Source organism: Rattus norvegicus, chromosome 2 (genome assembly GCF_036323735.1).
Source record: "Rattus norvegicus strain BN/NHsdMcwi chromosome 2, GRCr8, whole genome shotgun sequence".
Taxonomy (NCBI): Eukaryota; Metazoa; Chordata; class Mammalia; order Rodentia; family Muridae; genus Rattus; species Rattus norvegicus.
Genome location: NC_086020.1, coordinates 61,262,586 through 61,281,758, shown reverse-complemented (window position 1 = coordinate 61,281,758; position 19,173 = coordinate 61,262,586). Strand labels below are relative to the sequence as shown.

At 44.5% G+C, this 19,173-nt stretch overlaps 2 protein-coding genes across 21 annotated transcripts in view; both read left to right on the top strand.

Annotated features, from left to right (window-relative positions):
* Nucleotides 1-8,320, top strand: part of Rai14 (retinoic acid induced 14) — a 137,703-nt gene extending 129,383 nt beyond the window's left edge. For all 9 annotated transcript variants that reach the window (XM_063281524.1, XM_006232062.5, NM_001011947.2 and 6 more), the window contains 4 exons: nucleotides 1,826-3,355; nucleotides 4,946-5,095; nucleotides 5,795-5,860; nucleotides 6,568-8,320. In XM_063281524.1, coding sequence (XP_063137594.1) covers nucleotides 1,826-3,355; nucleotides 4,946-5,095; nucleotides 5,795-5,860; nucleotides 6,568-6,645 — 1,824 coding nt within the window. In that variant the 3' untranslated portion in view covers nucleotides 6,646-8,320. The remainder of the gene's footprint in view (nucleotides 1-1,825; nucleotides 3,356-4,945; nucleotides 5,096-5,794; nucleotides 5,861-6,567) is intronic.
* A 7,985-nt stretch (nucleotides 8,321-16,305) lies between these two features.
* Ttc23l (tetratricopeptide repeat domain 23-like) overlaps nucleotides 16,306-19,173 on the top strand; it is a 61,629-nt gene continuing 58,761 nt past the window's right edge. For 9 of the 12 annotated variants that reach the window (XR_005500732.2, XR_005500733.2, XR_010064129.1 and 6 more), the window contains exon 1: nucleotides 16,306-16,426. Coding sequence is in view for 8 of the 12 variants with exons in the window: in XM_039103552.2 (XP_038959480.1) it covers nucleotides 16,371-16,426 (56 nt within the window). In the remaining 4 variants the exon portion in view is untranslated. Of the gene's footprint in view, nucleotides 16,427-17,246; nucleotides 17,373-19,173 lie in introns of those variants that run through there. The other 3 variants (XM_039103561.1, XM_039103559.2, XM_063282847.1) reach the window with 3 other exon arrangements.

Sequence of the window (19,173 nt, the reverse complement as noted above, 5' to 3'; positions counted from 1 at the left end):
CCCTTCTGTCTCCTGCTGAAGCCCTTCTTCCTAACAAACCCTTCCCACTTTCATGTCTTCTCTGTGTGACGCATGGATTTTAACTGTAGTCTCCTACACAAGTATGGCTAGGAGGTCACAAGTATGGCTAAGAGGTCACAAGTATGGCTAGGAGGTCACAAGTATGGCTAGGAGGTCATTTACTGGAACAAGAGCAGCAGTGACTACTCCACTGACGAAAAAAAAATGGCACCTCCTCCCCCAACAATTCATAACAGCCAGTGGTCCCTCAGGAAGGGACGGGGCCTCATGGGCCTGGACCCACCTATAATGACATGTTGATGTGCCCAGTCTGTGAAGGTAATCAGTTGCAGTGAGTCTCTACCTGCAGTGGTTGTTGTGTGTCCAGAAGACGTCTTGTTGCTGTGCCTCTCCCCCTCTGGCTCTAGTTTTATCTCTATCTTTATGATGTGCCCTGAGCATTGGATGGAGATGATGAAGCTGCTCCACTTAGGACTCGGCAGTCAGTCCACCATCACTTATCCCTCGCACTGTGTTCAGCTCAGGGTTTCTGTATGACCTGTCTCCCACCCGTGATTAGAGGTGTCTCTGATGAAGACTAGTCATAGCACTAATCCGCGCGTGCAGCCCCGAGTAGTAAGACTGTGACCATTTAGGAAATGTAGATAATAGTAGTAGGGTTCCTCTATCCCTGGACCCTATCCTTCCTGAGTCGTGGCCTCTCGACCATCGTTAAAGACCAAGGATTGGGTTCCCTACTGCACAGTGGCCAGAATCCACTTAGAAGTAGCATGGCACTGATGTGTCAGGCAGCCTATCTTGCCTGGAGGGTCATGATTGTAGCCCACAGAGTTCACCAGTGGGTAACAGTGCTGATGACTTGGCTTTCCCATCAGCCCACAGGGCATCTTCTGTAAGTTTGCCACTTGGGAGGAAGCTTCTGGCTCAGCTCCAGCTTGGTTTCCCCTTATCCTGTATCTAACGTTCTGGCGGGGAGCGGGGCAGCCAAGAGCAGGGTCAATACCCTGTATCGTTTGAGGGACTTTGGGGCTTCTCTGATCAACAGCTCATGGAGAGGCATCCCATACAACTCCCTCTGGGGTTTTCATTTAATAACCCAGGCAGGAGCACATTTTCCATTCATGGAGACCACCTCTGTGCAAACTCTTATTTTAATTTTTTTTCTTTTTTTCGGAGCTGGGGACCGAACCCAGGGCCTTGCGCTTGCTAGGCAAGCGCTCTACCACTGAGCTAAATCCCCAACCCCTTATTTTAATTTTTAATAAGCTTATAAAATAAATAATAGGTTTCCACATGGATTTTTCATGTATCCTTAGTTTTGGTTACACATCTTTCCTTCTCCCCTTCATCCTCCGACTTACCTCCTTGCTGAGACATTTGCACGTTGAAATTTTCTACTTAAAACTTTCCATGCGCGCACTACCAGCTGTGGACTTAGTTCTCTAATCTGATTATATCTCTAATCGCCTTAAAAACTGGATGAAAAAGAACTGTGCCCTGCTTTGGGCATTTGAATTGAATGAGAAACAAAGGGAAAATTCGAATCAGGTTTTACAGATCAAACCATCCCAATGCTTTAAAAATACAGAAATGACCTGTCCAAATAGAACACCAAATCAGCTTACACTCTAAGTCTGGCGCTCGTCCTCGTGCAGCAGACTGCGTGTTCTCATGATCCGGGAGAACATATGCAGAACTATGACACTGCCCTTCCACACCTAATCTTCAGGCTGTCTGTGGTGTTCAGCTGTTTGCACACCTAGCCACTCCTCTGTGTTACTTGTGTTCCTTGTTTCTTTCCCAGGCCAAATCACCCAAGGAAACTGAAGCCGACCTAAGCTTTCAGTCTTTCCATTCCACCCAGACTGACCTAGCCCCATCCCCGAGCAAATCTAGTGACATCCCTTCCTCCGATGCCAAATCATCCCCGCCTGTTGAACATCCGGCGGGGACATCCACCGCTGACAGGGATGTCATAATCCAGCAGCTACAAGATACCTTGCATGATTTGCAGAAGAGATTGGAGACCTCTGAAGCAGAGAAGAAACAGCTCCAGGACGAACTCCAGTCACAAAGGACAGACACGACATGCTTGAACAACACAGAGATTTCCGAAAATGGCTCCGACCTCAGTCAGAAACTCAAAGACACTCAGAGCAAGTACGAAGAGGCCATGAAAGAAGTCCTGAGCGTGCAGAAGCAGATGAAGCTGGGTCTCCTCTCCCACGAGAGTGCCGATGGCGACTCGCGTCTCCGAGAGGTGAGGGTCACTGATGAAGACGTTGACGCACTAAAGCAAGACCTGCAGAGAGCACTGGAAGAGAGTAAAAGGGACAAGGCACGGGTGCAGGAGTTAGAGACAAAGCTCGTGGAGAAAGAAAAGGCTGAAGCGACTAAGCCGTCCTCAGAGGTGTGCGAGGAGATGAGAAACTCCTACTGCTCTGTCATCGAGAATATGAATAAGGAGAAGGCATTTTTGTTTGAGAAATACCAGCAGGCCCAAGAAGAAATCATGAAACTAAAGGACACACTAAAAAGTCAGATGCCACAGGAAGCCCCCGATGACTCTGGGGACATGAAAGAGACCATGAACAGGATGGTTGACGAGCTCAATAAGCAGGTGAGCGAGCTGTCACAGCTCTACAGAGAAGCCCAGGCAGAGCTGGAGGATTACAGGAAGAGGAAGTCTCTAGAAGACGCAACCGAATACATTCACAGAGCGGAACACGAGAGGCTGATGCACCTGTCAAACCTGTCCAGGACCAAAGCGGAAGAATCGCTGTCCGACATGAGGTCTCAATATTCCAAGGTGCTGAACGAGTTGACTCAGCTCAAGCAGCTGGTGGATGCGCACAAAGAGAACTCCGTGTCCATCACAGAGCATCTGGAAGTAATAACCACGCTGCGGACGATGGCCAAAGAGATGGAAGAGAAAACAGTCACCCTCCAAGAGCACCTCGCAAGCAAGGAAGGGGAAGTCGCAAAGCTGGAGAAGCAGCTCGCAGAGGAGAAAGCCGCCATGAGCGACGCAATGGTCCCCAAGGCTTCCTACGAGAAGCTCCAGGCCTCCCTGGAGAGCGAAGTCAACGCGTTGGCAGCAAAGTTAAAGGAGTCGGTGAAAGAGAAAGAGAAAGCCCATTCTGAGGTCGCCCAGGTTCGAAGTGAGGTCTCGCAGGCGAAAAGGGAAAAGGAAAACATCCAGACTCTCTTGAAATCCAAAGAGCAGGAAGTAACTGAACTTGTGCAGAAATTCCAGCGAGCTCAGGAAGAACTGGCCGGGTTGAAAAGATGCTCTGAGACCTCGTCGAAGCTGGAGGAGGACAAAGACGAAAAGGTTGGCGAACGTTCCCTCGCTCTTGAGTTTTTCTGAGTCCTAATAAGGCCCTTCAGATTTTTCTGTACTAAACATTTGTGGAACTTGTTAGTAGCAACCTGTGCAAAGGCTCAGAGGCCCTGTGTGGTGGTCTGTCCCTGTTCCCAAAACCACTTGCGTAGCAGGAAGAGCCAAGGGTGGTGATATGCATCTGTAATCCCAGCACTTGTAAGGCCAAGGCAGGGTTACAAGTTGAAGGCTACCCTACATAGTAAAAGACCCTTATCTTTTTGAAAAAGACAAATGTAGAAACCTGGTAATGCATATGCACTCACACACACAAATTGAAGACAGTAATTTAACACAGACTTGGCTGGCATCTTAGGGTTGCTCTGGCTGTTTTCTAACAGTACGACCAGTGCAACTTGGGGAGGAGTTTATTCTGCTTATACTTACACATGGTCACTGAAGGAAAAACAGGGCAGGAACTTGACAGCAGGAGCTGATGCAGAGAGAGGCCACAGAGGAGTGTTGCTTCCTGGCTTGCTCCTCCTGGCTTGCTCAGCCTGCTTTCTTAATGGAATCCAGGATCACCAGCCCAGGAGTGGCGCCACCTACAATGGGCTGAGCCCTCTCCAGTCAATCGCTAAGTATATTACTGGCTTCCCACACCCTTCTATCTCTCTGTACCTTTGAAGATGGGGATCAGGGGAAATAGTCTTTCTGGTGACCCAGGCGGAGAGGAGACAGGTCACACTCTTCCTAGACCCTGGACCGCTAATAGTAGCTGTGCTGGCTGGTTTTATATCAGCTTGATACAAGCTAGAGTCATCAGAGAGGAAGGAGCCTTACTTAGGAAAATGTCTCCCTCCATAAGATCAGGCGGTAGGCAAGTCTGTGGGGCATTTAGAGACGATTCTGGGAATGGCACAAAGGGATGGAGGGAAGAAAACCAGAGTGAGTTCAGGATCACTCAGGCCCTGAATTTTCTCGGCATTCCCAGGCCCTAGTATTTTGAGTGGCAATAGAGCCCTGCTCCCCTTACCCAGGGACTGCTGTGTGACATGGGATGTTGTTTTCACTTTAAAGCAGGATCCCCAGAGGTGGCAGGGCTCCTCGAACTTCAGATCCTTTCCCTGAGAAAGGATGCTGTATTGACAAGGGATGAGGCATGCCTGGAGCTTGAAGCAGCAGCCTAGGAGTTAAGCCTACACCAATTTGTTTGACTTTTTTGATGGTGAAGAATCACTTCTGGATTCAAAGAGCCAAAACTCTGTGTCACAAGACAAGCGTCGTCAAGTAATGAGTGTGATCCTCATTCTAGTTTAGATTTTTACAACACTGCTTTTAAAGTAAGAGCAGAACACTGGGGGTGTAGCTTTTCTCACCCCTTGGGCCCTTAAAACACATTAGGCTTTATCTGAATGGCACCAGTGCCAAGATCCTTACTGGTTTGTCTGAATTTGTTATGCTTTATTTCATGGATTTGAAAATAAAAAAAAGGAATTGGAGCAGAGACTCAAAGAAATGCTTAGTGCTGGAGGCACAGAAATATGCAGACTATGTTCCTACAGACGTTACTAGCCCATTAACTCAATCCTTTCTCGCTAGATAAATGAAATGACCAAGGAGGTCCTGAAGCTGAAGGAGGCCCTGAACAGCCTCTCGCAGCTCTCATACTCCACAAGCTCGTCCAAGAGGCAGACCCAGCAACTGGAAATGCTACAGCAGCAGGTCAAGCAGCTGCAGAACCAGCTGGCTGTGAGTGTCCCGGGCCTGTTGTGGGGTGGAGGGCGAGCAAACCACACCAGCTTAGGTGGATGTGACTGGGGGGTAATGCATTCAGGACTTGTTGGAGAGAGAAAGCTAGAGAAACGCCTGCAAAGCTTTCTAGGAGTCATTGCAACGAGATGGGTAGATGTGTCCATCCTGGGAGGGGACAATCAGGATACTGAAGAACATTGAGACTGTGCCCGTTCCTTGCTTCTGTTCTTGGCAGAGATAACTGAATAGCTAAACTCCCCTAGGACTCCCCAGCCTATGTATCGCCTGTTCATTTTAATGAATAGGCTTTATTTTTAACTAAGTGAACAAATATTTGGTAATTGTGGAGTTGCAAATTACAAAAATTCTTAAAATCTCTGTCATGAAGTTTGCCCATAACTCAGCAGCTCTGAAATAATCCCATTTTGCCTGTCATGTCTTACAATCTTCACTTACAGTGGCTATCTCTGTGCGCGTGCGTGTGGGAGTGTGTGTTTTAAAGTAGTAAGTACTTTCTCCATAACTATTCCAACAGTGACATACCAAAATAACTAGACACACACAAGCTAGTAAATTTAACAAATCTAGAAGCTTCCTGTACTAATGTACAGAAGCAGATATGTAACACCTAAGTGGCAGGTTTAAGACTCACCCCACCACCAAGCTTGTTGATAACGTCAAGTTGTCTCTTTCTAGGAATGTAAGAAACAACACCAGGAGGTCGTATCCGTTTACAGAATGCATCTTCTATATGCTGTACAGGTATGGTGATACCAGTGACATTCTAAAGCAATGTGGGTGTGTCTGTCATCCCAGACACTGGGCAATAAAGGCAGGAGGGCCAAGAGTCCAATATAATCCCCTGTTATATCATGAGTTTGAGACCAGCCCAGTTACATGCAGCCCCTGTCTCAAATAATAATAGTGACAATAATGAGGCAACAGATATTGCCCAAAGTGCCATCATCAGACTAGCAGAATGAGCTAGAATTAAAGGGGAATATCCTTGTTGAGAAGCCTCAAATGCCTTTTGCTTCATCTCAGCCTTTGTGTCAATAGCCTACGCCTCGCCTACTGATGGTAGATAACATTGTGTATTGAGAGGGAATCTCGTTAGGAAAGATGTCGTGCCTTTTCCTATCAGGATGACCCAGGCTTTATTTAGTAGTGATGCCAATGTCCTCAGACCCCTTAGCACTGCCTTGCCCTAGTGCTTTACTTCTGGCTGGCTGGACTCACATTCACAGTTAAGACCCCAGATTTCAGAAGACTCAACCATCACCAAAAGGAAAACCAGGGAACCCTCCTTGACTTATTGTGGAAATGGGAGAGTGGACAGCACTGACATTCTTCTAAACATTTTGGGGGAATAAACAGAAGGCTTCATCTCAGCCACCCCCTACCCCAGGGGAGAAGATGCCCTGACATAAGCAGTATTCTAATGCATGTCTTCTGTGTGGATTTCCTAGGGCCAAATGGATGAAGATGTCCAGAAAGTCTTGAAGCAGATCCTCACCATGTGTAAAAACCAGTCTCAGAAGAAGTAAAACAGATTCATTGGCAAGGCACTGCCCCTTGTTGCCTCTCTTTCTGTTAAATCTGGAGTTGTCACTGACCACTGCCGTTCTTATCCATGGTGTGCACTGTGACCTAGCATAGCTTCTTTTCCAGAAGATGCCCTCTTCAGAACTGCATAGGTACTCCAGACCAGCAGGGGTGAAAGGCCCTGCTCTTTCTTCAGAATCTAGAACTGGGATCAGCCACACCCAAAAGTCTGGTCTACCTTCTTTGGTACCTGACCATAGGAGAGGCTTCACTGATCTGCTGAGGCCTTGGTGCAGTGAGTGGTCCTTGATCCCTGCCTTTGGACTGTGCCATTCAGCACAGGAGAGCATTTTGCCTTCCATTTCCTAAACATGGTTTAATTCCTAACCAAACTAAAATGACACTACAAGTGAGTGCTTAAGACCCTTTATCCTGTGGATTTAAAAACTCTACTCTGTCCCCCCAGCTGCCTTAAATCTCACCACCCTGCTTATAGTCTCACAGTTTGGTGAGTGCCGTTAACTAAAACACAAAGTTTTAAGTCCAGAGTGAACTCTCCCTTAACAGTTTTTAAGTAAATCAACACATTGTAGATTTTCTATGCAAACTTGCCTAGAAAACTTTCCACAATGCTCAGGAAGCCCAGATATTTTTATTTCAACAGAGGACAGTAAACTGTGTGTTTACAGCCAAAAGACATGCCTCACGGTTCTTAACCTCGATTTTTAAAAAGTGTTTTGTTTCCTCTATGATATTTTTATTGGCTTTTAAAGATGTTTTCATAGCTAAAGCCCTAAGTGAGATTAGATGATATTAACATTATTTTTAGATGAACATACTTAAGACTTCTTAAAAATGTAACTTTTTCCTCAAAAGTCTTCAGCCATAGATCGCACAGGGTAGTTAAATATTCCACTCAGTGTGAGCTGCTCAGTACCCCTCGGACTTTCTGTAGTCTATTTCTGAGTGTAGTAAATCCTCCTCTTGCCCGTTGAATTTGTAAACGCCCCAAACTCTCGCCCATGAGTCGTTCCTGAAAGGACTGTCAGTTCCAGTCAGCTTCTCCATGTTGAAAGTAAGAGCCTCAACATGCCAGCATGGTGCATAGCAAAGCCTGGGGGAATTAGGCCTGTTGACTTTCCTTTCAGGTTACAAAGGTTTGACCTACTTGCAGCTTCTCTTTATGGCCCCGATGATGAAATAAAGAACTTCTGGTGTGTTACTAAAAGTAGAGTCCACTCTGACAGGGCCCATCGACTGCAGGGCTGCCTCGGCTCTGAGGCCACTTGGCTGACTTGGGTGTGTTCATCTGTCTTAGGTGATGGTCAATACCAGCAGGACTAAAGTGGCAATACTTTTCATAAGTTGCCCGATCACGGTTAAGCATTTCTCAAAATGCCCCCAAAGAAATGTGAAAGGATTTGCCACGCACGGAACCTAAGAAATGACCAAGCCACCTCCCCTTGTGCCTCCACACGGAAATGCTGCAGTGTGTAAACTTGAGACATTTTGTAGGATGCCTGACGAAGTGTAGCCTTTCTTCTTGTGTCAGGATGCATATTTATTACAAGTATTCTGGTTAAATATTGAGAAGTTATATGCTGTAGTTTAGCTTTTTTTTGTCTTTGTAATAATTTACAGAAATTATTGCGGGAAATAAACATGGTTCATTTTGCATCCCTTTTATCGATTTGTGGTGTATTTGAGCAGATCCAGTGGTTCCAGTAACACGTCAGGGTGATGGTTTTTACATCCTGCTCGGCCAGTGGGAGCTGTGCCCACCAGATGATAAGAATCCACCATCCTGGGGCTGTGCCCACGAGATCACAAGGAATACACCAGGCTGCTGGGTTCATCCTGAACTCTGTTCCATTTAAGCCCCTTTAGGGCAGCTATGTCATAGCCCTTTAATTCAAAAGGGCTTTTCATTAAACTGCAGGCTTTCTGTTTAGAAAACACTGGATTTTTTCCCTGCCTCTATCCTCTTTTAATTTAAATGGTTTTTTTTAAAGTAAATATACCTTCTTATTCTATTACTAAGGATAATTCAGCTCAGGAGGTGGGAGCAGGGAGATCGGTAGTGCAGTAAATGCTACCCTGAGTTCTACAATGAGAGATTCTGTCTCTAAAAGCAACAAACAAAAACAACAAAATCAAACAACTCTTGATTTTATGTTAAAAATTGTCAGATATCTGATGGGAAATAATTGGTGCTGTTGCTTAACTAGCATAATATAATACATATAACCAGTTCCCTCCATTCACAGCTCGTCTTCCGATGCTAACTGAGGGGTTATTGGTGCTTTATGTTATATATTGACACATGATTTCTAGAGAAGCGTTCACCTTACTTATTTGAACCTTTAATGTTCTCCTCCTCCACAGTCCCCACCCCAAAAAGACAAAAAGACATAAAATGTAAAGGGAATAGGGTTATTTCTATTTTAAATTATCAAGTACATGCTCCCCAAGAGAATAATTGGCATTACTGGACTTGAGGTGTACCCTCCACGACCAGATGTATAGGCTTAGATTTTCCAAAACCCACTCTAATAAGGGTTCTTAAATGCTTCAACCTCCCTTAAAGCCCACCGACCAGAGGAAGATAATTAGTAGGACAACGGGGACATAGGCCTGTTTAGAAATAGTTCTTTGGAGCAATTCTAATCTTTATTGTCAACAGTCCGGTCCACTAGCGAAACACCAAACATGAACTGTCTTAGTCAGGGTTTCTATTCCTGCACAAACATCATGACCAAGAAGCAAGTTGGGGAGGAAAAGTTTTATTCAGCTTACACTTCCCCCATTGCTGTTCATCACCAAAGGAAGTCAGGACTGGAACTCAAGCAGGTCAGGAAGCAGGAGCTGATGCAGAGGCCATGGAGGGATGTTACTTACTGGCTTGCTTCCCCTGGCTTGCTCAGATTACTCTCCCAGCCCAGGGACGGCACCACCCACAATGGGCTGGGTCCTCCCCTTTGTTGCCCCCCTTATCAATAGTTGAGGAAGTGCCTTACAGCTGGGTCTCATAGAGGCATTTCCTCAACTGAGGCTCCTTTCGCTGTGATAACTCCAGCTTGGGTCAGGTTGGCACACAGAACCAGCCAGTACATGAATCAACATCAGAAGAAACCAAAAGGCTCCACTGATTGATCTCAGCATGATTCTGCTGAAGCAGCAAGAAGCAGCTGGAACACCATCAGAAGCTTTTTTTTTGGTGTTTCTCTCTGTGAATCAAAACAAGTAAAGATCAACGAAGAAAACAAGGTGAACCAATGCCAGAGCGTAGTCATTGAAGACCAGCAAGGCAAAACAAGGCCAGGGTGTCATCCGCTGTCTGTTGGGTTGTACTTAGACCCTTTCCAAGCATCACATGTCCTCTCAAGTTCGGCCGCAGCAAAACATCACATGCCCTTTCACAAGACAGCTTCCAGAAAAACACCACATATAGGTTCTCAGCAAAGCATGTTCTCACATGTCTGCCTCAGCAAAACGTCCTCTCATAAGACAGCTTCCAGAAAAAAAAAATTACATGACACAACCGAGTCTCCAAGGAAATGTTTCCACTTCACAGATGTCAGGCCATTCCTCTAGGACGAGTTAGTAAACTAGAAATGGATCTTTCCTCCTTTACCCTAGCTGTCAGCTTACCTCTCCAGAAACTACAGATATTAAATGGGTAACCTGAGAGTCTTGCATAGAAATGCATTTTAATGTGGAGATTCTTTTTAACTGCAGGACAATACTTCATAGTACTATGATTTAGTTAGCTAGTTCCTCAACGATGAGATTTGAATCTAATGATTCTGTGTCTATAAAAATGGTATGCCAGCTATCCTATGTATAAATGGATTCACACTTGAGGACTTTTCTAGTAATTTTCAAATTGACCATTTTTATACTACCCTCCATCATGATCCAGGAGATAGGGAGAGTAGAGTATTGTTGGCATCATCATGTATGTGAGAAAGAATGTTTTTCTCCTGTGAAGACAGGCTCCAGAGCCCTCGAGAACTAAATCCACTCATCCTAAGATAAACACATGATACACTGCGGAGAGAATGCTCCCCAAGCATGTTGGAGCACAGCTTTTTGCATTGTGACAACTCTGGAATGCTGGGTGCTGACAGCAGCAGAGCCCTGCCCAACAGTGATGGAGGCAATACTTTTTGAGCAAAGAGTTGGAAAGAGCAGGGAGCTCAGGAAGCAGAGTTCTGTCCAGAACTCGGGACTGAGAACTGTTGAGCATAATGGGAGGGCATGGGAACCCAGAGAAATAAAAGAACAGAACGAGCTCTGTGATGGCCACCATGCATGGGTCTTCACAGCTAAGGAATACAAATCCACAGAGAGGCTTCCACAAGGAGATCTGGCCCAAGAGATGAGTGAATCGGGATGGAGAGTCCTTCACTTTTATTTTAAGCCAAGCCCCACAAGAGAAAGAAAATGGGGTTAAGAATTTACTGTGGGGGTTGGGGATTTAGCTCAGTGGTAGAGCATTTGCCTAGCAAGCACAAGGCCCTGGGTTTGGTCCCCAACTCCGAAGAAAAGAAAAGAAGAAAAAAGAAGAGAAAAGAAAAAGAATTTACTGTGTACCAGACTGAGGATGTGAGGAGAAGAGAAAAGAGCAGGGCACAGCCAGATAGAAATTAACAATCTGAAAAGATGCTTAGTAAGGGCTCTCTATGTGTTACTGTGTGTCTTACTTTGTGATATACTTTTACATCAAATCAAACACTCTGGTAGACAGAGTAAATACACTCTTCCCAAGAGCTTTATTTAAACTTTGTAACCAACATTAATATGTTAAGCTATGTACTGGGATAATTGCTAACCAGTTGCACTTAAAATAAGATTGTTTTGGATGATCATTAGGAAGGGCCTAATCTACCATCAGTGCTCCTTGAAAAATTTTGATTGCATTCATTCATTTATGCTTGAGTACGTGCACATACATATATGTGTATGTACCATAGTGCATCGTGATTCTGTTCCCTCCTGGGCATATGGGTACTTAGGATTAAACTCAGGTTGTCAAACTTAGCAGCAAGCACCTTTCGCCTCTGTACTATACCATGCCAGCTCACCAGGAATCCTTTAAAGGGGAGAAAAGAACAAGAATTGAAGGGAACACACTACTTCAATGGCTTTGAGAGTGAAAAGGAAGCCTTGAGGCGAGCTCTAGAAAATACAGCTAAATCAACTGTCTTCTACCCATTCTTGCCCAGTGACACCCTTTTCAGATTTGTGGTCCACAGAATAGTAGAGTTTGTTTTTAAGGCAATAATCTTGTCACAGAAACTATGGGGGAACTGATAACTAAGAGTCCTTATACATGACTGCACTTACTAAATATTAATAACATTTGGCTCACAGCTTCCTCAAACTGGCCCTGTCACCTGTAGGTCTTGAGGACTTCCCACGTGGGTGGAAGAACTGCCTGGAAGGCCTGTCATTCTCAGCCAGTCTCGTCTCCAGTTCCCTTTATTGCTTTTTGCCGTTGCTTGATCTCATTAGGCCTGTTCTGCTCAGAACCCTTACATTAATGCTTTTTGCCATTAATGTCTGTAGAAGTTTGGGTGAGCAATGCTCCTTATTACATCAGTATTGTTTGCTGTTAATGTCTGTTGGGCTTGGATGAGAAATGCTTCCTTATAGGCTCAGGTATGTAAACACGTATTCCCCAGTTGGTCCTGTTTGGGGACGTTGTGGAATCTTTAGGACATGGAGCCTTGCCAGAGTAAGTGCATCACAGGCGTGGGCCTCCGCGAGTGTCGATGGCCGCCCTGGGCACAAGGCTTGTTTGTATAATACATGCATGTTTTACATCCCTCCTTTAAGGAATGTCTCCCCTGTTAACATTAATGACTCCATGATAATCAGAGAGAACCAGTTCAGGAGGTGAAGGCTTTCTCACCAGTAATTCATATAACGATGTGCTCTGCTAAGTCATGCACCTTTTTGTCCTAATTGATGGAAACACTATCATTTATTATTATTCATAGCAGCCACGGTTTTGCCATTTCCTAAATTCCAGAGAAACAAATATTTTTCTCTTTGATGTTTAACCTCACTTCTAGTCATGGTCTTCATCTTAAATTTCTCTCCCAGAACTCATTTATTAGAGGTTTGGTATCTAGTGGGTGACACTGCTAGGCACAGCAACCTCAGGAAATAGGGCCAAGTTGCAGAAGCAGGTCCTTTAGAGAATGCCCTTCAAGATATACTGGGATTCTCTCCCATTCTCCTCCCCTTTTTCCTTTCCTCTCCCCTCTCTCTACTTCTTAATAAAGAAAACACTACTCCTGCCAAGTGTCCTAGGCCAAAGAAACACCAGCTGAACCTTTGAAACCATGAGTTAAAATAAACCTTTCCTCTGGTTAAGCTTATTTTCTCAGGTACTTTGTCACAGTGACAGAATACTGACCAACACATTGCCTTGGTTCTTCAACAGGCATCTGGTACATACACACATATTCAATAAATATTTGCGTTGAGGCATAGTCTATAAAACAAGTGAGCTGAGCATCATGATGAGGGGTAGAGCAGAGTAGATGTGGAAGCTCAGAGTGACGTCAAGTATGGTGGTTTGAATAAGAAGGGCTCCCATCGGCTCATACACTTGAATGGTCAGCAGGAAGTGGTACTTTTTGAGTGTAGGCTTGGAATAGTTGTGGCCTTGTTGGAAGAAGTGTATCACTGGAGGTGGACTTTGAAGTTTCAAGGGCCCAAGCCAGGTCCAGTGTATCTCTTCTTCCTGCTGCCAGAGGATCCAGGTGTAGAACTCTCAACTACTTCACCAGCACATGTCTGCCTGTGTGCCACCATGCTCCTTGCTGTGATGACAAGGGACCAAACTTTTGAAAGTACAAACAAGCCAGGATTAAATGCTTCCCTTTACCAGAGTTGCCAAGGTCATGGTGTCTCTTCACAGCAATAGAACACTGACCAAGACATGGCACCTGTATTGGTTAGCTTTCTGTTGATGTAGTAAACAACAAAACCAAAAAGCAACTTGGGGAGGAAAGGGTTTGTTTCATCGGACAGCTTACACTCCATCGTTGGGAGAAGTCATGACAGGAACTCAACCAGGGCAGGAAATTGAAGTAGATACCATGAAGGAATGTTGTTTATTGGTTTGCTCCCAAGCTCACAGCCAGCTACATTTCTTCTGTAGCCCAGGCCCACCTGCCCAGGGATGGCTACCCCCATACTTGATTAGGCCCTCCTACATCAGTGAGCATTTAAGAAAGTATTCCACCGGGGCTGGGGATTTAGCTCAGTGGTAGAGCGCTTACCTAGGAAGCGCAAGGCCCTGGGTTCAGTCCCCAGCTCCGAAAAAAAGAACCAAAAAAAAAAAAAAAAGTAAGTATTCCACCGATATGCCCCATAAGCCAATATGATGGAGACAATTTGGATCCTAACTCCTCCACATAACTGGGCTGTGTGAAGCCGACAGCTGAACTTAACTAGAAGAGCATCGGATTCTGTCCAGAGAGGCCAAAATTTTCATTCCAAAAAAATATTTGGATTTTCTTGTTCTTATATTTCACAGTTTCTGGGATTGGAATCCTTTGAAAGTAATCACATTAGATTTGGGTCAAAAGAATCTCAAAGAGCCCTCTACATATGCTTTCTTTTCTCTACAAAGTCTCTACATAAGCTTTATAATTTTTTCTTTTACTTATTTGAGACAAAAAAAATCCATGACGTACCCCTGGCTAATCTGGTACTTGCTGTGTACCTCCTGGGCTGTCCTCAAATTTGCTTCAATGCTGTTTCTACCTCTGAAGTGCTGAGATTGTTTCTGCTTTGGGATTAAGAGTGTGTGTGTGAGTAGAAATGAAAGAACTATGGCGACTAATGGCATTCAATCCCAGAGTTAGCCAACAAGCCTAAGTCATACACAGTACTAAAGTTGACATTTGAGGGACAGGGTTAAGATGGCACCGAAAGAAAAAGAGTCAGAGACTTGCGATGTTGAGACTCTGAGGTTGTCTGAGTTTGCTTTACAACTTTGCAGAGGAAAGCAACTTGCTTCTCTTTTGTTTAGGGCTAATTAAATGGAGGCAGATTCATTATCACCTTTAGGAAGGGGAACTTAGTGTCAATTCTGGTACACACAGTGATTGGCAAAACCAAGTGTTTGGAATAAACAAACTCCCCTTTCACAGACTTAAAATTTTGACTTGATGGCACCTGACTTTGTTAAGGGAAACGAGTCTTTGTGACAGTTTGTCCATGCTCAGCCCAGAGAGTGGCACTATTAGAAGGTGTGGCCCTGTTGGAGTAGGTATCATTGTGGATGTGGGCTATAAGACCCTCCTCTATCCTGGAAGTTAGTCTTCCACTAGCTGCCATCAGATAGAGGTGCAGAACCCTCAGCTCCTCCTGCACCAGGCCTGCCTGGATCCTGTCTTGTTCCTGCCTTGATAATAATGGATTGAACCTCCAAACCTCTAAGCCAGCCCAAATTAAATGTTTTTCTTATAAGAGTTGTCTTGGTCATGTTGTCTCTTCACAGCAATAAAACCCAAACTAAGACAGTCTTAGACAATATAAAAATAAATTCTTCCTTTTAATCTCCATAAATATCAAACATTAGTCATGGGGTCATCTTCATAGAATCCCAGAAACAAAGAAGCTGTAGAGAGGAGAGTATGTATACATATATACTTATAGTGTAGTGAAGGAAACTGATACCCACAGGATGTGACTTACACCAAACCTGGGAGTCCAAACTTCAGCCCTGCCATCCTGAAACCAAGTTTATCACACTGGCGGTCATCTCATGCTAAAGCTTCTCTTAGAAACCAGAGAACAAGCAGGGTGAGATCTTTCCAAACTTTTGGCTCAGGCTCTTGAGAGTACAGATTTAAACCTTGATCTACAGACCATCAGCATGTATCATATGTGAAAGCAAACTCATTTAAATCCTCCTGCCTTGAAAGGCTTTCTTGACATTCTAGTGTTAAGGACAAATTTCCACCCCAGATATGCAAGAACAAATGCAAAACATTTCTGTGGTTTTCTTTCTCTACCCAGGTTTTCCTTTGAAAACAGGAGGGACTTACCTGTTCAGTTGTCAAGAACCCAGTGTACAGTATATATAGTTCATTATATCTCTTTCAAATGTGTGTGTTCTTCACATGTGTGTAGTACTACTGTGTGCTCTGTGACCTGGCGGTACAAACCTGCCTGTGATTTCGGGCTACATGGTGTTTGCCATGTGTGCCTGTCTCCCCGAAATGGTAACCATTTGACAGCTGCTGGTCCATTCCTGAATCTTCCTGTACTGTACTGTTTTCTCCAACAAGTCTGATCCTAACCTTACTCGGAGAAGTCACTGACCATGACCCCAGAACACCTGGAGACTGCTGCGGTGGTGCAGGATGCTTTAGGAAAGGGGAGGACTGGTTAGCCAAGAATCATTGCGGAAAACAACCATAGACATTGCAGTTTTAAAGCCATCAGGCTCCTGAGGCCTACAGTTCCTTCCCTTTTCCACAGGATTTATTCTCTCTTCCTTCATCTTCAAGAAATAATATCCTTGTGCGACAGGCACTACAGGACCATCCACAGCAGCAGCAAGGCTGAACGCATTTCCCTTGGCTGGCCGGAAGTGCCTCGCTTTGGGGCTCCCCAGGGTCAGCGTTAAGGCAGCGTTCCATTCCCATGGCAACGCATTATTTCCAGATCCAGAAGCCCAGCTTTGGTGAGACTCGACATGGCCCGGGCACCAGCACGGGCCCGAGGTAGCAGAGGTCTGAACTGCCTAGCCGGGTGAGCGGGTAGGGAAGGTGTTTCCGGGTCGGCAAGCCAGAAGTGTTCCCCAGCTTCCGGTGCAGGGCGCCAGAAACCAGGCAGGAATGGGGCCGAGCTCCCGGGGTGTCTCCGCAGTTAGGAAGCAACAATAGAATAGCAGCGAGAAATACACCCTTGGGGGGGTGGGGGGCGCGCAAGGGTGGTAGTCTAGTCCAGCCAGGGCCCAGTGCAACTGCGTGGGAACTGTGTTTGGGACCTGGAGAACTCAAAATGTGAAAGAAAGTAGGACTTAGAGAAGTTAGTCCTTCTGCCCCATCCACAACCCACCGCCCCTTTTCAATTTTGGGTGTTCTGGATCCTGGATCAAGGAAAACTACCACAGTATTCTTCAGGGAGCAACTCGACGGTGTTACTGTTCAGTAAAGTGTGCATTAAGGCGTAGGGATGAGCTAGAGTTTGACAAATCATTATCAACCACATCCCCTCCCCCATCTTCCCACGGGGTTCACTTTGTCAACTGCTAAAAGCAGCAGCCTAAGTGGGAACGTGAGTTTTAGCCTCTAGCTCTTGACTAGAACTTCCTATTAAATAGTGGTATGGCTTCTGGAAAAGGAAGAATTTTTGATCCAGCTTTCCCTTAGCGCTGCCAAACAATATTTGGGTTGACTAGGTCATGATAGTTTTGGATGATCCAGTAAATGTAAAAGATGTGTCATGACAAAATAAGACTTTGGAGATGTAATATAAAGTAGAAGTTAGGGGAAAGAATTATAACCTTAATAAGCACCTGCAATGTCTTTTTCTGGGGAGTCTCTAATCATTGGTCTGCATAGTCTATTTGTAGAGTTATATTTAGCAGTTTTAAAGTCAGTAGCATCCACCTGAGGGAAAACAGAACAACAGCCGACCCCATCTGCGTTCCAACTGTTAGCAATGACACCTACTGGGACTTCTGCTTCCACCTGTAAGTACTGACAGTGCCTTGACATGGTGCCACTCGCCAGAAGGGGCAGGACTTGCCATTTTAAAGAAAGCTCGAGTGAAAAGCTTTTCGTGCACTTTCAACAGAAGAGAAAGGCCCATGGCTGTGATGTATGCTAATAATATTATGGGATAACATCCAGTTGGGTCAACAATCTCTCAAAGAGGGACGATAATTTTTTTTCTAGTTTATGAGGAGGTTCAGGTTTACAACATTACAAATTTACAAAGCAACCTTATAACAACTCTAGTGAACCCAGTGAGATAAACATGACAAAGCCAAGGAGTAAGATTTCATGAAATAAAGAGGCAATGGACAAATAAAAGCAATTTTTAGATTTACTTTTACTATTTTATGTTTTTCTGGGGTGGGGGAATGTGAATGAAAGAGGGATGGATACCCTGGTGCTGTAGTTACAGAGAATTGTAAACCACCTGCCGTGAATTCTGGGAACTAAGCTATGTCTTCTGGAAGAGTAGTGAGTGCTTCTAACAAGTCCTACTAAAAATGTTTACATCCTAATAAGCAATGCTTAGCAGATTCTGTGTGCCTGTCTCCTCACATCATCAGGGCTGCATCGTACAGCTGCTAATCATAAATCGAAGGGAGTATAGGCAGTTTGCCCAGCGGTGCACAGCTGGCATTTAATACAGGTAGTCTATTTTTAACCACTAGCCATTTCTCTATATGGAGATCTCTTACTCTTGGCACTGTTGACATTTTGAGTTAGAAAACCCTTCGTTTGGGAGGTTTAGAGGCATACTTTGCCTTTACCCACAGGATGCCTGTAGCGCTGCCTGGGTTTGTGACTAAAATATTCTTAGACATTGCCAAATACGCCGAGGAGGCAGAATCAGCCTAAAAGGAGAACCCTGCTTTGTACCAGGGTCCTCGTGTAGAAATACAGCAGAAACAACAGCTATCAACCACTTAGGCCATTTCAACTTTTCTGACAGACATAATAAAATGTGGACAGAAATAAGCATATTTCATTTTAACGCTCTCTTATTTCAGTATACATAAGATATTATATACAACTGCTAAATATTTTGCACTAACTGCTAAATATTTTATACTTTTTTTTTCATAGCGAGTCATAAAAATTTAGCCTGTTTATAAGAACACCTCAATGCTCAGTAGCTACATTTCTGGCTCACAATAGCCTCCTGTGGCTAGTGGATATCTTACTGGAGAGAGATTATGTACTACATCATGAAATATCGTAAGGTTAAATGTTATAGAACTACGAAAACACAGGACTTTAAAATATGTAGCGTTGTGAAGCTCAAGAGCCGTCTCAGCAGTGAAGAGCACACTCTTCTAAAGTCCAATCCGTGGCTCCCACGTGACAGTTAATAGTTATCTGTAACTTCAGCCAGGAGATCCAAACCCCCATCTGGCCTCTACATGCATGCACAAGGTGCACTGGCATACACACAGCAAAACCCTCATGAAGTAAAAATAAATAAATCTCTTTAAAATGTAGAGTTAACAATACAGCATCGTGGGGATAACCCAGTTCTTTAAATATACTACCAATCAGGATTCGTATTTATGATGTCAACAGACAGAATGCGTCACAAGCCTAGGAAGGCATCGTCCCACTTACCCATTCCTTTCATTCTGACTTTCCTTTGAGATACCTCAATTGTCATGAATACTTGTCATGAGATATCTCAATTGTTATGGAAAATTGTTGTGAGATATCTCATATGTCCTGTCTCAGTTGCCAACATTATTTTATTTTATTTATTTAGCTGAATGTTCAAAGCTAGCTCAGGGC